We start from the raw sequence: 14,568 nt of genomic DNA, 5'->3' as shown, positions 1-14,568 counted from the left end.
TTATTTGAAAACACATTCACTTGAGTGCAAGTGACAATCTTTTTGCCAGCGCGGGTTACAAAAGTATCATTACTATTTACCCATAGACATCAGTGTACCTTTTTAATAATTATTACTACAGATGCCAAGCACACAGAAGCCCGGGTGGTAAATAAACACAACAGACAGCCAGCAGTACACTTCTTATTTGAACTTGCCGACAGGACATCAAAGACAAAGGTTATTTTTATTACAAAGCAAGCCAACCTCGGAAGCTGACTTTAGACTCTGAAGCCAGATTTCTTTTTTAAAGGATATCAATACAAAGGTTATTTTATTGCAAAGCAAGCTGACATTGGAAGCTGACTATGGATTCTTTGAAGTGTGCTGATTCTTTATTTTTTATTTTTGAATATACAAAGACAGTTGAGATACGGAAGCTAATTTTGGTTCCTTTTCACTGGTATTCATGAAAATTTTGAAAAAAAAGTGAAACAATGGAACAGTTTTTAAAGTGACACAATTTAGTGCTTCGTGCGCGAACATAGATGACCCAGCATCACCCAGAAGATTTGGAGAAAATAAAATCATGTGATGAATTCGTGAAGGTCAGAAGAGAAACAGATCATTTCATCAACAATATGATCGTTAACATGGATGAAACTATAGTGCACTTTGATTGCATTCCTGAATGGACTGATGATAAAATGGGGGTCAAAAGTGTGAGAATCTGCAATTCTAGTGCATATTTGAAAAATTCTGACTTTTGTCCTTGAAGTTTCCACTTCAGGTGATGTGTTGCCTCTAACAATTTTTCATGGCATGAGAAAGCTAAAAAAAATATGTACTTAAAGAATAGATCGTACGTGTGCAGGAGAAGGGTTGTGTTGATGAGTGACTGCTGCAGTGGATTAAAGATTTTTATCTCAAGTACACAGTTTTATATTTTTTAAAATAAAATTTCATTTGGAGCGCATTTTCCGACCTGTAATTTTTGAATGATTTAAAAGGTGTCTCAAACTTATGACAAAAAAAAAAGATTGTGTCCCAGAACATACAATGCAAAAAAAAATTAATTTATGGTGTCCCAACAAATATGGTAATATGGTACATTTTGTTCATGCTGGCCAGAAAATATTTTCCCATATTAATCCAGAACTACTCAGGTTAAGTAAACAAGTATTGAATAAAAGATCTCTATGTACATTCGTACAGTATCATATCATTTAAAAAAAGAAAAATATTCACCTTTTTTATATTTCACTAATATTGTGAGAAGTTTGTATGATGAATTTTCATAACCATTTTATGAATATAATGATATAGAAATTTCATATACATTTTTAAGAAATATCTTGGTGTTGCATCAGAATACTTGAATTGTTCATGAAACAAGTTCATGACATTTCAGGAACTTCAAAGATATTATAATAGTTCATGAAAGTTCATCAGTGCGTTCATGAACTTCAAGTACATAATTCATTAAAATTCATGAACTTAGTTCAGGAACTTTCATGAATAATTTGTCCATGAACTCAAATGATGAACTGATCATGAACATTTCAAGAATGTTTCCAAACATTCATGAATAGTTCATGATTGTTCATGAAGTCATGAAATTTGTTTTTGTAGAGGTAATTTACTTTAGATACAAAACATGTACAAGTCTCAAAAGGCTTCGATCAAGGTAAACATGACTGAAATTGAGTGTATTCATATCTGTGTCAGTAGATGATTAACTTTTATCACCCATTAAGTCATTGATCATTGGTGAATAGTTTAATTACTTAGGTGTGGATTCCAAAATGCCAATTATCAGTCCATTATGAATCTTTAATCATGTCTGATTAGTTTGCAGGGCTTTTCTTGGATTTAAAGTTGCAGGGGGAGTTGCCAGAGGAGGTGTTTTTTAAAATATTTTTTCAAGTAGCCAGGTGTAAAGTAAAAGTAAGCCAGGTAAATCACCTAGCTGATAAGAAAAGCCCTGATTTGTGACTTCTATAGGACGAATTACATATTTGTCATAGCAGTACTTAACATAAAAACAACCAGGCTTAGGAATACAGATTCTCACACTCTCTCTCACACTTGCTCATAATTACATTTATTTTGCTTCTAAATATGATATAATTATCCATAATGCCATTATAATTAAAATGGTATGAGATTATATTCGCTATGATTGACAGATCAGTTTCATTTAGATATGCCTATATTGTAATATGTCCAAATTTCAGGGGGAGATGAAGCAGTCCATGGATGTAAATAAACTGGGTCAATAACATCTGATATGTCCAGATAGTTTCCTGCATTGCATTTAAATCAATGCTTTTGTTTAGACCTTAGGCGAGTCTTGTGACAGACAGTTGTGTATTGAGATTTTTTGCTATCTCTTAATTGTTCTTTTCCAGAGTTCTGGAAATTTTATGTGTGCCTTGGATAACAGCAACAAACATATCCTCAGTGTATGGGAATGGCAGACTGAAAGAATAATTGCCAGAACAACGGTTAGTTAGATTAGAACCTTGCATATTTGGATACAAAACTTTGTAAATAAATATTTATAAATGTGTAGTTTATTGTTATGGTCTGAAACATAATAGATATGGGACTTTAATGAGAGAAATGAAATTTTAATAATAAACTCTTGAACAATATAAAAAGATGTTGCATGTAAATACAATACATGAACTGTTATTGTGAATGCCATTACAATGTTGTATTTTACACATTAATGAGCTTCAAAGGGGATCGATTAAGTTGAAATATTTTCTATTTGAAGCAATTTTGATAATTACATGCAGAAATAATGCAGAATATTTAATTTTAGATTTGGCCCTGTGTATAGGGTTGGTCATATTGCTTGCAGTATTGCAACTGGTAGACATTAGTTAGCCATGCATGCTTGTTATATTGCAAATGGTTGAGGGGCCCCGAGTGGCCGAGTGGTCTAAAGCGCACTCCATTACGGATCACTGCCATCTCACCTCTGCCTGCGTGGGTTCGAGTCTTGGATTCGGCCAATGTGGGTATGTGAGAAAGCTTGCCAGTAGCTTCTCGTGGGTCGGTGGTTCTTTCCGGGGTTTTCCCGGGTTCTTCCTCCACCATTAATACTGGCCGCCATGTATAGCCTATCGTGTGCTGAAAAATGGCGTTAAACCCCACAGCAGCAGCAAATGGTTGACAGTGGTTAGCCTTGTATGCTTGTTATATTGCAAACAGTTGATAGTGGTTAGCCATGCATGCTTGCAATATTGCACATGGTTGACAATGGTTAGCCATGACTGCTTGTTATATTACAAATGGTTGACAGTGGTTAGTCTAGCATGCTTGTTATATTGCAAATAGTAAATGGAGGTTAGCCATGTGTGCTTGCAATATTGGAAATGGTAGACATTTGTTAGCCTAGCATGCTTGTTATATTACATATAGTAGATAGAGGTTAGCCATGTATGCTTGCTATATTGCAAATGGTTGACACTGGTTAGTCATGTATGCTTGTTATATTGCAAATAGTTGGCAGTGGTTAGCCATGAAAACTTTCAATATCACTAGAATAACCCACTAGAATAACCATATTATATTCCAGTAGTGGGAGCTGTAATAGCTTAGTTTGTACTGTCATACTCTTTATGCATGGTTTGCAGGTTTGGCATCTGTCCTGGGCCAGTCTGGGTTGGCTATCTCATTTTGACCTTGGGGAAAAACACTTATGTCCCATTTCATTGGCATGTTATGCTCAGTTCTATGTGAAAAATGCAGCTGAAAACATTAGAAATACCACAAATATTCCAGTAGGAAGGATTAACGATGTTCAACAGGAAAAATGTAAAAGTCTTTAATTTTTGTAGTTATTCAAGAATCATGTAATGACTTGTTTAGTATTATTTCATTAAATTTTATACATTTAATGAATACATTTACATCTCTTCTTTTGCATTACAGACATCCATGGAACCAGTTATCTATGGAAACTTTTTCCCAGAAGATGACACAATACTTATTACATTTGGAAGTCAGCACATTTACTTTTGGAAGCTCTTCTATGACCCTGCAAAAAACAAAGATGGGCGAATTCTAAGGGACAGGAACAGTGGGATATTTCAGGTACAGCGGACAAAAAATATGCTGCTTATTTAATAATGAGTGTGCCCCCCAATTCAGGTAAATGTAGAGGTTTACACATAAGGTAATTATTAATGCTGGTTGTGCTCTTGTTCAAGTAAATGTAGAGGTGTGCACATAAGGTAATTATTAATGCTGATTGTGCCCCTTGTTCAAGTAAATGTAGAGGTTTACACATAAGGTAATTATTAATGCTGATTGTGCCCCTTGTTCAAGTAAATGTAGAGGTTTACACATAAGGTAATTATTAATGCTGATTGTGCCCCTTGTTCAAGTAAATGTAGAATGTGCACATAAGGTAATTATTAATGCTGATTGTGCCCCTTGTTCAAGTAAATGTAGAGGTTTACACATAAGGTAATTATTAATGCTGATTGTGCCCCTTGCTCAAGTAAATGTAGAGGTTTACACATGAGGTAATTATTAATGCTGATTGTGCCCCTTGTTCAAGTAAATGTAGAGGTGTGCACATAAGGTAATTATTAATGCTGATTGTGCCCCTTGTTCAAGTAAATGTAGAGGTTTACACTTAAGGTAATTATTAATGCTGATTTTGCCCCTTGTTCAAGTAAATTTAGAGGTTTACACGTAAGGTAATTATTAATGCTGATTGTGCCCCTTGTTCAAGTAAATGTAGAGGTTTACACATAAGGTAATTATTAATGCTGATTGTGCTCCTTGTTCAAGTAAATGTAGAGGTTTACACATAAGGTAATTATTAATGCTGATTATGCCCCTCATTCAGCTAAATATAGAGGTTTAGACATAAGGTAATTATTAATGCTGATTGTGCCCCTCATTCAGCTAAATATAGAGGTTTAGACATAAGGTAATTATTAATGCTGATTGTGCCCCTCATTCAGTTAAATATAGAGGTTTACACATAAGGTAATTATTAATGCTGATTGTGCCCCTTGTTCAAGTAAATGTAGAGGTTTACACATAAGGTAATTATTAATGCTGATTGTGCCCTTTGTTCAAGTAAATGTAGAGGTTTACACATAAGGTAATTATTAATGCTGATTATGCCCCTCATTCAGCTAAATATAGAGGTTTACACGTAAGTTAATTATTAATACTGATTGTGCCCCTCATTCAGCTAAATATAGAGGTTTAGACATAAGGTAATTATTAATGCTGATTGTGCCCCTCATTCAGTTAAATATAGAGGTTTACACATAAGGTAATTATTAATGCTGATTGTGCCCCTCATTCAGCTAAATATAGAGGTTTACACATAAGGTAATTATTAATGCTGATTGTGCCCCTCATTCAGCTAAATATAGAGGTTTACACATAAAGGTAATTATTAATGCTGATTGTGCCCTTCATTCAGTTAAATATAGAGGTTTTCACATAAGGTAATTATTAATGCTGATTGTGCTCATTGTTCAAGTAAATTTAGAGGTTTAGACATAAGGTAATTATTAATGCAGATTGTGCCCCTCATTCAGTTAATTATAGAGGTTTACACATAAGGTAATTATTAATGCTGATTGTGCCACTCATTCAGCTAAATATAGAGGTTTAGACATAAGGTAATTATTAATGCTGATTGTGCTCATTGTTCAAGTAAATATAGAGGTTTAGACATAAGGTAATTATTAATGCTGATTGTGCCCCTCATTCAGTTAAATATAGAGGTTTACACATATGGGTAATTATTAATGCTGATTGTGCCCCTTGTTCAAGTAAATGTAGAGGTTTACACAAAAGGTAATTATTAATGCTGATTGTGCTCATCTTTTAAGTAAATGTAGAGGTTTACACATAAGGGTAATATCCAATGGCTTTTCAAAAAATATTTGTTGCTATCACAGAAAATTCCTCTATGGAATGCTACATAGAAAGATGCACTGTTCACAAATAATAGTTGCATTTTTCATTTGTTTTTGCTATAAAATTTATGCAAAGTTTTTGTTTGGCCTGAGTTGGAATTTTGCAAGACATGGGTTTTACAGTGGTAGTAGTTGTATTATTATCTGCATGTACAGGATATTAAAAAAATGTAATCAGGTTCTTACCTTTATATTTGACACTTGATTATATAGTAATGAAACTTCATTGATGCATATATCTTAAGGAGTATGACTTGTGTAATGAAAATTAGGTCTCAGTTTGAGTTTTTTTATGCTAGTAGTGTGACAACATTTGGATTGTAAATCATTAATAATATTGTCATTAACCCAAATGACTTTAAAAAAACTATTTTAGGGCTGTTCCAGTAAAACATAAATGAGACCCAGGGAAGGCACTTTCATTGTAGGTTAGTCACCACGCGGCGGTACATATTCCAAGGTTTCCTAAGGAAATCATGAGACAAATGTTCCTAGGAAAAACCTCAGAATATTCGTTGCTGACTTTTTGAGGTAATAGTCCAAGGACAATTTTTTTTAACCAGTGTCCAAGGTTTTTTTGGTCAAATGTGAGAGGTTGACCTTGGACTTCCTAGGTATTTTGTAACCAATCTCCGAGGTTTCCTAGGAATTCTCTAACATGTTCATGGTTTTCAACCATTGTGAGAGTTCCTCAGACATATTGTCCAGGGATTCCTAATACATATTGTCCAAGGTGTCCTCAGACATATTGTCCAAAGATTTCTTGGACACCTCCCTGGCATAAAACATCAGACCAACAATAATGAAGCAAATATTATAGAATATATAAATATATTTTATTTTTAATTTGTTCAGCACATATAAATAAATTTTTTTCAAAGGTCCAAATATCAAGAATGATCATAAGATTCCTTTAGTGCCAATTATCCATTTAATTTTGAAAATCCATCCATACTGGTTTCATGATGGTTTTAGCACTTCACTGATTTTCTTGTTTATCATCACCTCTTTGATATTCTGCCATTTCTTTTGGATCAGTTCTGTAAAAAAATGTTGATTGAAAATATAAAATACGATGAATTAATAAAACAAAACAGTATGCGTATATCATAACGGTTATTGGAAGCCTTCAATTTACAAATCATGTTTGGAATCCTTTAGTTCTGAAAACAAGGTATAAAATCTGAAAATGCTATATTTCTATAACTGACTGTTCTTTGAATTTGGGACCATCATTCTAAACTTTTTATAACAAATACAGTCAAGATTATATTCTATTCCTGGCTCAGTGCCTGACAAGTTCAAACTAATGTATCATTATTTCACTGTATACTCCAGTGCTATATTATCGCGGGCTCTATATTATCGAGGCAAATGGGATTTTCAGATTAATTTTGGATACGTGCCATCAGTTGTTTACAGAGGTAAAGTTGTAGCTAGTAAGGACGCAAATATTTTTGTGTGCAGCTTCCTCTAAAATGTCAACATTTTTCGTATAAGTTTACAATGAAAAAGAATAAACATTACTTTTTTTGTAAAGTGCATGCAATTACGTTGATCACCATATACAAAACTCCAGTCAAACTTGCTATACCTGCATTGGCTTTGTTTATTAAATATATTCAGTGTACTGTCTGATGTTTGATGATTATAAGTCATATACAGATAGTGACACACATGTCCTTACACAGTTACACTTGAAATTTCATTCCATGGTGGCCAGTATGGATATGGTAGGTGCATACCTCAATAATACAGAGTTGTTTCCCCATGGTATGGTAATCTGGGTCAGCCGCCATATGCGGTTTAATTTACATTTACATGATTGGATTGACCAAGATTTTTTATAGGAATAGATAGAGGGAAAGTCAGAGAAACTTTACAATTTGTAACAATAAATCAATAACAGATTGGTCTTAATATGCACTGATAACAACATTACCCATACAGAAATTTCTCATGGATTCCGTATGGAATACTTCAGGAATCCATATGGAAGAGATAAGGACTGAAAAACTTATGGAATCAGACAATTTATTCCATATCAGTTCCATAAGTACTTCACAGCAAGTGAAAATTCCATATGGAATAAAGTTGCAGCTTTAATCCATAAGAACTTTTTTCCATATGGAAAGCAGGCTCATGTATTATAGCATCATGGAAAATACTATCTCAAAATCCATAAGTACTTTTTTCCATAAATAGTATCTGAAGAATTAATAACCCAGACTATCTGATTCAAATAGAAATATTGGTGGGAGTTAGAGTACATGTATATGTCAGTGTAGCTGATGTGGAAGGATGAATATATACTCATATAAATTTGAAGAAAACACATGCATGTCAGTTTTCTTTAATTTATTTCCACAGATATTTAAAAACAGACAAAGACATGACCAAAAATGTAGAGAAAATGTAAACATGATCAGAATATTAATATCTGCTAGTACAAGCATAGAGGAATCTTTGGACTTTTGGACCAATGTATGAGATAATGTCCAAGGTTTGCATATAAAACCTTGGACAAAATATCAGTATTGTCCAAGGCTTTCCAGGTTTTCCTCGGAAAACCATGGAAAAACCTTGGATGTCCAAGGTTTTAGGTCAAAATTCCAAGTATAACCTCAGAAAATGTACAGCTGGGCAATATATGCAATGTAGAATTTTGTTATCATTTTAATCTGAACTCTGAAATCATCATATTCCTGTGGCATACATTTGTAAAAAAGTCTGTCTTCCCTGGGAACAATGTATATTTAAATTGAACAGCCCTTATAAGTTAATGTATAATACAGATATATCTAACAGCAAACAACCTAAGAATGTGCATATCTAACAGCAAACCACCTAAGAATGTGCATAAGTTAAAAATGTTATGTGTGTAGGAAAGACATCAGATATAAAATCTGCATGCAAACTTGCACAGAAATCTTTGGTGTATGTTTTTAGTGAAACAGTGGCAGATAAGTGTTGTGTATGCTGGCAAAAAAAATCATTGAAATAACGTTACTTTCAGGACTATAATTATTTAGCACCAGGTTATGAAGTAAGTATGGCAAACATATAATTTTTAATGTTTACACTCTCCACGCTGATTACATAACACTTTATTGGAATCTTTGTGCTTGATTTGTCTTATTTCTTTTCAATTTCTGATAAGTTTTACCAGTTTTGAGGAAATAAGTAAAATATTATACTCCCTCTTTATGAAAAGAATAAGAAAAAGTCACACAGCAGTTGAAATAAGACAAGTTCACATGTATAGAAAATTGCACAGGTTCTGTTAGTGTGACCTATATACTGCTTGGTTTTGCTAATTTAGTATTGTTAGAAAATCTGTCATGGCACTGCATGATCAATAATAGAGCCTGTCTTTCCTTCATTAGTTCATAATGAGAAATTCATATTAGTCCATCCTTCATTAGCAGATAATGAGAAATTTATAAGTTTTTGGGGTAGCAGCAGCGTTGAGATTTTGTAGGATGTTTTTGTGTTGAAATATTGTATTCTTATTATTCATAGCATTGTTTACACATTGGAACACAGTGTTCTGATAACCCTTATCTTCAAACATTTACGTTGAGTATTATGAAAAAAATATAGGATGACTTTGGAGTAGGAAATAAATATATATTTGCATATGTGCATTAATTTTTAGTCACCTTCATACAAGTTTCATATCACTTTAATGTCTGTATGCATGTCCACTGTGGTAGCTCATGGTTAGCATGCTGGACTTTTGATCGAAAGGGTGCGGGTTTGAATCCTACCATTGGATTAGCTCAGGTCAGCTACAGTAGTGTGTCTTTGAGCAAGGCACTTTACTCCACGTGCTTGCATGCTAAAAAGCTTGCATGTGTTACTGTGCCTTAACTCATTTGGCCCCGATCCCGTCTGTAGGCGTGATCCGGTTTCTGCATTCATTGGCCGATCCCGCCTGTAGTCGTGAATTGTTTACTGCATTCAATGGCCGATCCCATCTCCAGGCGTAATGAATGTGTGTTAGATACAACATCTCTGATTGGTTAGAAATGGTTTATTCCAAGAACTAAACAACTATTAAACCAATCAGAAATAATTTTACTTTCATTTGTGGAAATTTTAATTGTTCAGAAGCCAAGGGCTAGTTTGAGAGCGGTTTAACTACACATGTTCTGTTCATGAAAAATCATAAATGATGGTGGTTGGAAGAGTGATTTTTGATGAGAGCAAAAATGTGGAGTTTCTCTGGTTTGATCTTGAAAATATTGAGCAAGCTGAGGAAAGATATGTTCAGCAGTTGGATATTTTGTGAGATTTAGATTTGGACATAGAAGTTTCTCAGATTGAATCGTCTGAAGATGATGATGCTGACAGCGATGATGATGGAGTTCTTGCGATAAACGTTGCACATAATTGTGTAAATACTGTATAAATAAGTTGTGAAAGACTTCGACAAATAGGGAAAAAATTACATCAGTGTGTCGACAAATTCATTTGAAATAAATGGTGAAAATTTCGTTGATTTTCTGGGGATATAAGAAGAGAAATTAAAGTAAGAGTGAATGCATGTGCATGATGTTTTCAGACAGGTAAAAACTCTAGGGCACAAGCAGCTAGACACAGCTTTATGCTTCTGAGGCATAGCAGCAGAGATACTGAAAACAGTGCTGGGGCCGAATGAGTTAAAACACCGAGCCAGCTATCCATACTATGCCTATGTAATAGCATTTGTTGTCTAAAGACACCTCATCTTGTAAAAACTATACATATATATATATATATAAGGCATAAAGTGTGATGGAAGATTGGTGAGTTGACCAAATGAGTCATTATTATTATTATTATTATTATTAACCTGAGTTTTAAAATGTTATATATTCCTTTTCTTGAAACTTGAGGTATGGACCAGCATGCAGGCCATGACATACCTTTTATCAAGTTTGCAGATATTTGCAGCTGTTAGTGCCAAATTGCTTCCAATCGCTAGATAATGTTTTTTTTTCAAGAACATTTTATTGTACTCACATATTAACTTTGAATGCTGATAATATTTGATAGTCTTTTTACTTTTCTTAGTTTCACCACAGATTTTTTAACCCTTTTTTACCCATTTGTTTCTAACCTTTGTTACAAACAGTTACACTGTAACAAAAAAGCAACTTCCACCTAAAACTTGCATTATTTTTTTGTAAATAGTTAATTATTTCTTTATAAAGCACTTCCTTTTATACCACATTATAGTAAGCACCATGCACTTGATACATTACCATAAATGAAAGATCAAATCACAATATTTATGATGTGATGAACACACTTATATTCACTTTACCATCAATTGGATATTGGCTATGTTGTGTATATTTAATTTATATTGTGTGCTTGATTTGTGCCTACCTGACTTTTTATCATGATTTGGTTGAGTCTATGGATGGAGTTTATGCCTACCTGACATTTCAGATGATTCTAGGTAGTAATCAAGATGTTATCTGAGTTTGAGGTCAGTTTTATTTACAGTCGCACTAGGTTTTTCTGTTGGAAATCTTGCATTTTAGGTCAAGTGGTTATTTGTATATCTAAAGGTTTGGTAAACAATTATTCATTCCTTTTTCATATCAGTTGTTGACAATCTATGATAAGAGTTTGTAACTGTTTTAAGATATAATTCTGGAAGAATTATTTATTTGAAATATTCACTGGAATTACATAGTGCTCATTGACTTTTTGGACTGAAACTATTTTTGGGGGGATTATTGTGAAAACTCATTCAAAGACATTCAGGATTGCATCATCATGGTGCATCAGGGTATTGAAGACTCTTGGTACATCAGGATATTCAAGACTCTTGGTACATCAGGGTGTTGAAGACTCTTGGTACATCAGGATATTCAAGACTCTTAGTACATCAGGATATTCAAGACTCTTGGTACATCAAAGTGTTGAAGACTCTTGGTACATCAGGATATTCAAGACTCTTGGTACATCAGGGTATTGAAAACTCTTGGTACATCAGGATATTCAAGACATCTTGGTACATCAGGGTATTGAAGACACTTGGTACATAAGGATATTCAATACTCTTGGTACATCAGGGTATTGAAGGCTTGGTACATCAGGATATTCAAGACTCTTGGTACATCAGGGTATTGAAGACTCTTGGTACATAGGGATATTCAAGACTCTTGGTACATCAGGGTATTGAAGGCTTGGTACATCAGGATATTCAAGACTCTTGGTACATCAGGGTATTGAAGACTCTTGGTACATAAGGATATTAAATACTCTTGGTACATCAGGGTATTGAAGACTCTTGGTACATCAGGATATTCAAGACTCTTGGTACATCAGGGTATTGAAGACACTTGGTACATCAGGATATTCAAGACTCTTGGTACATAAGGATATTCAATACTCTTGGTACATAAGGATATTCAAGACTCTTGGTACATCAGGGTATTGAAGACTCTTGGTACATAAGGATATTCAAGACTCTTGGTACATCAGGGTATTGAAGTCTCTTGGTACATCAGGATATTCATGACTCTTGGTACATCAGGGTATTGAAGACTCTTGGTACATCAGGATATTCAAGACTCATGGTACATCAGGGTATTGAAGACACTTGGTACATAATTATATTCAAGACTCTTGGTACATCAGGGTGTTGAAGACTCTTGGTACATCAGGGTGTTGAAGACGCAGGAAATCTATTCAGAACATTCAATACATTTGGACTTGTGATAGGACATTTAGGATTATTGGAAATTAATTCACAATACTTGAAGTCTCTTTTAAATTTTCACTTTGTATTCTGGGGAAATAATTTTGTTTTTTGAATTTTACTTTTTGGTTTCAATTTCTTTTCACATAGTTTAAGACTAAGATTTGTAAAAATTGGTTGTTTGTAATGACATTTTGAACACTTTATTTGTCTGTATCTTGCTGAAAAAAGGGTCGATAAGTGCTTTTCATAAAGGACATATCAACTCCTTGGACCTGAACTGGCCTACACAAGTATTAAACCCCAAGTCCTTGGAATTTTAATCCAATGTTTTAACAACTGATTCATCACAGCTCCCTCATTCAGAAGTCAGAATATTGTTTATGAAATCAAATGTTAAATATTGTACCCAAGTGTATAAACTACAGCAGTCATTATGGTTTTTGACCTCTACATTTGTATGTGTTGATACTGCATTTGAGTTTTTCTGTTGCTTTTTTTGTTTTGCATATTTCAACATTACTTACAATTTTACTGAAATACTTTTAGCGTTTTTTTAAAAGTAAATTTCTACATAGAGGGTCCTTTTCTGGATTGAACTTGTTCTACAGCTGTATTAAACAGTAAAAAATGGCCACACACACCTAGCATACTTTATATTTGAGTAAGCAGGCACTGCAGTTAAATGTTTTCTTCTCCATGGTCAAATCCTGACTGAGGGTCCTGTCACATAGTTCCAATTATCACTCTCTACAACAGTATGCATATCACATGTGTCATCAATTTTTTGGTGCAAATACCTAAGAATCTACACAAAGGTACTAAATTTCCAGATAATTAAATTTCACAAAGTTTGATAGTTGCACATTTTTCTAGTTGGTAAGCTAAAGCCAGCCATTCTGTTTGATAGGTCATACACTGCATTATGCCAAGAAGAGTTATCTGCCTTTAAAAGGGCTTTTGTATTTTGTCAGCAAATAACTTGATTTAGGATGCATGCTGGCGTGGAGGATACATCCATGTTAGCAGCATGATTGAAATCCACAAAATCTGACATCTCAGATTCAGAAGGGTTGAGTGACAGGTGTCACATGATTTTATTGATCTTTAAAGAATTGCTGTCATGCATGTTTTAGGGCAGAAATGCTAATTTGTACATGTTGCTGTGAGTCCTTATGAACGATAATGTATCTGAACTAATCAGACTAATGTCAGATGAGTTGGTTATGTTGCATTACTGTGTGGTGGAATGAGTAGTGATGTAATTCTTTTGATAGATATGTTCCAATAACTGTTTACTTATGTTGTTTTAAAATTGGTAACAAGATAAGACTACTGTTTGTAAAACTGCATGACACTGTTTTGTATGTATATAACATAAAAGTGAGACATTTTACAAGAAAATGAAATTTGGCTGTCTTTTACTGTCATGTGAGAGATGGTGAATACAGTTAAACTTATGATATAGGTTGCTTTTATGAAGGAATAGGGAGCATGGTAGCTTAGTTGTTAGAGCTTTGCAATCATAATCCAGGAGTCTTTGGACCAATCCATCCAGGCCAGTCCAGGGTGGCTATCTCAATGTGCATGATATAGCCAATATTCTGTTTAAACACACCTTTTCCGTTGTCCATTACACAAAATTATTTTTACAGAAATAAACCTCTGTTTAGTCAATGCCTGCTTAAGAGTTAAATTTTCCTTACTTTTTTAAAATGTAACTTTTTAAATCAGGTCTGACTGTTACCTTAGATGTTATAAATATAGATCATTATATGCAACACTGTACATTGGTATCTGTTTTATAAAATTTAGACAAATCTATGTCTGTTATCCCTTTACCTTATGCAAGCTCCTTTTGATGCCTCTACTCCATTTGCATGGATGCACCTTTTGACGCCTGCTGTAAACATCAGCCATTTTAAG

At 33.9% G+C, this 14,568-nt stretch overlaps 1 protein-coding gene across 1 annotated transcript in view; it reads left to right on the top strand.

Annotated features, from left to right (window-relative positions):
• The window catches only part of LOC149781738 (echinoderm microtubule-associated protein-like CG42247), a 113,163-nt gene that overhangs the window by 52,966 nt on the left and 45,629 nt on the right, over positions 1-14,568 (top strand). Inside the window, exons 10-11 of the mRNA XM_089935006.1 lie at positions 2,391-2,486; positions 3,925-4,086. Of these exons, the coding sequence (XP_089791132.1) occupies positions 2,391-2,486; positions 3,925-4,086 (258 nt within the window). The remainder of the gene's footprint in view (positions 1-2,390; positions 2,487-3,924; positions 4,087-14,568) is intronic.

Source organism: Sinohyriopsis cumingii, chromosome 15 (assembly GCF_028554795.1).
Source record: "Sinohyriopsis cumingii isolate HCF-2022 chromosome 15, ASM2855479v2, whole genome shotgun sequence".
Taxonomy (NCBI): domain Eukaryota; kingdom Metazoa; phylum Mollusca; class Bivalvia; order Unionida; family Unionidae; genus Sinohyriopsis; species Sinohyriopsis cumingii.
This window is presented reverse-complemented; position numbering and strand designations above follow the sequence as displayed.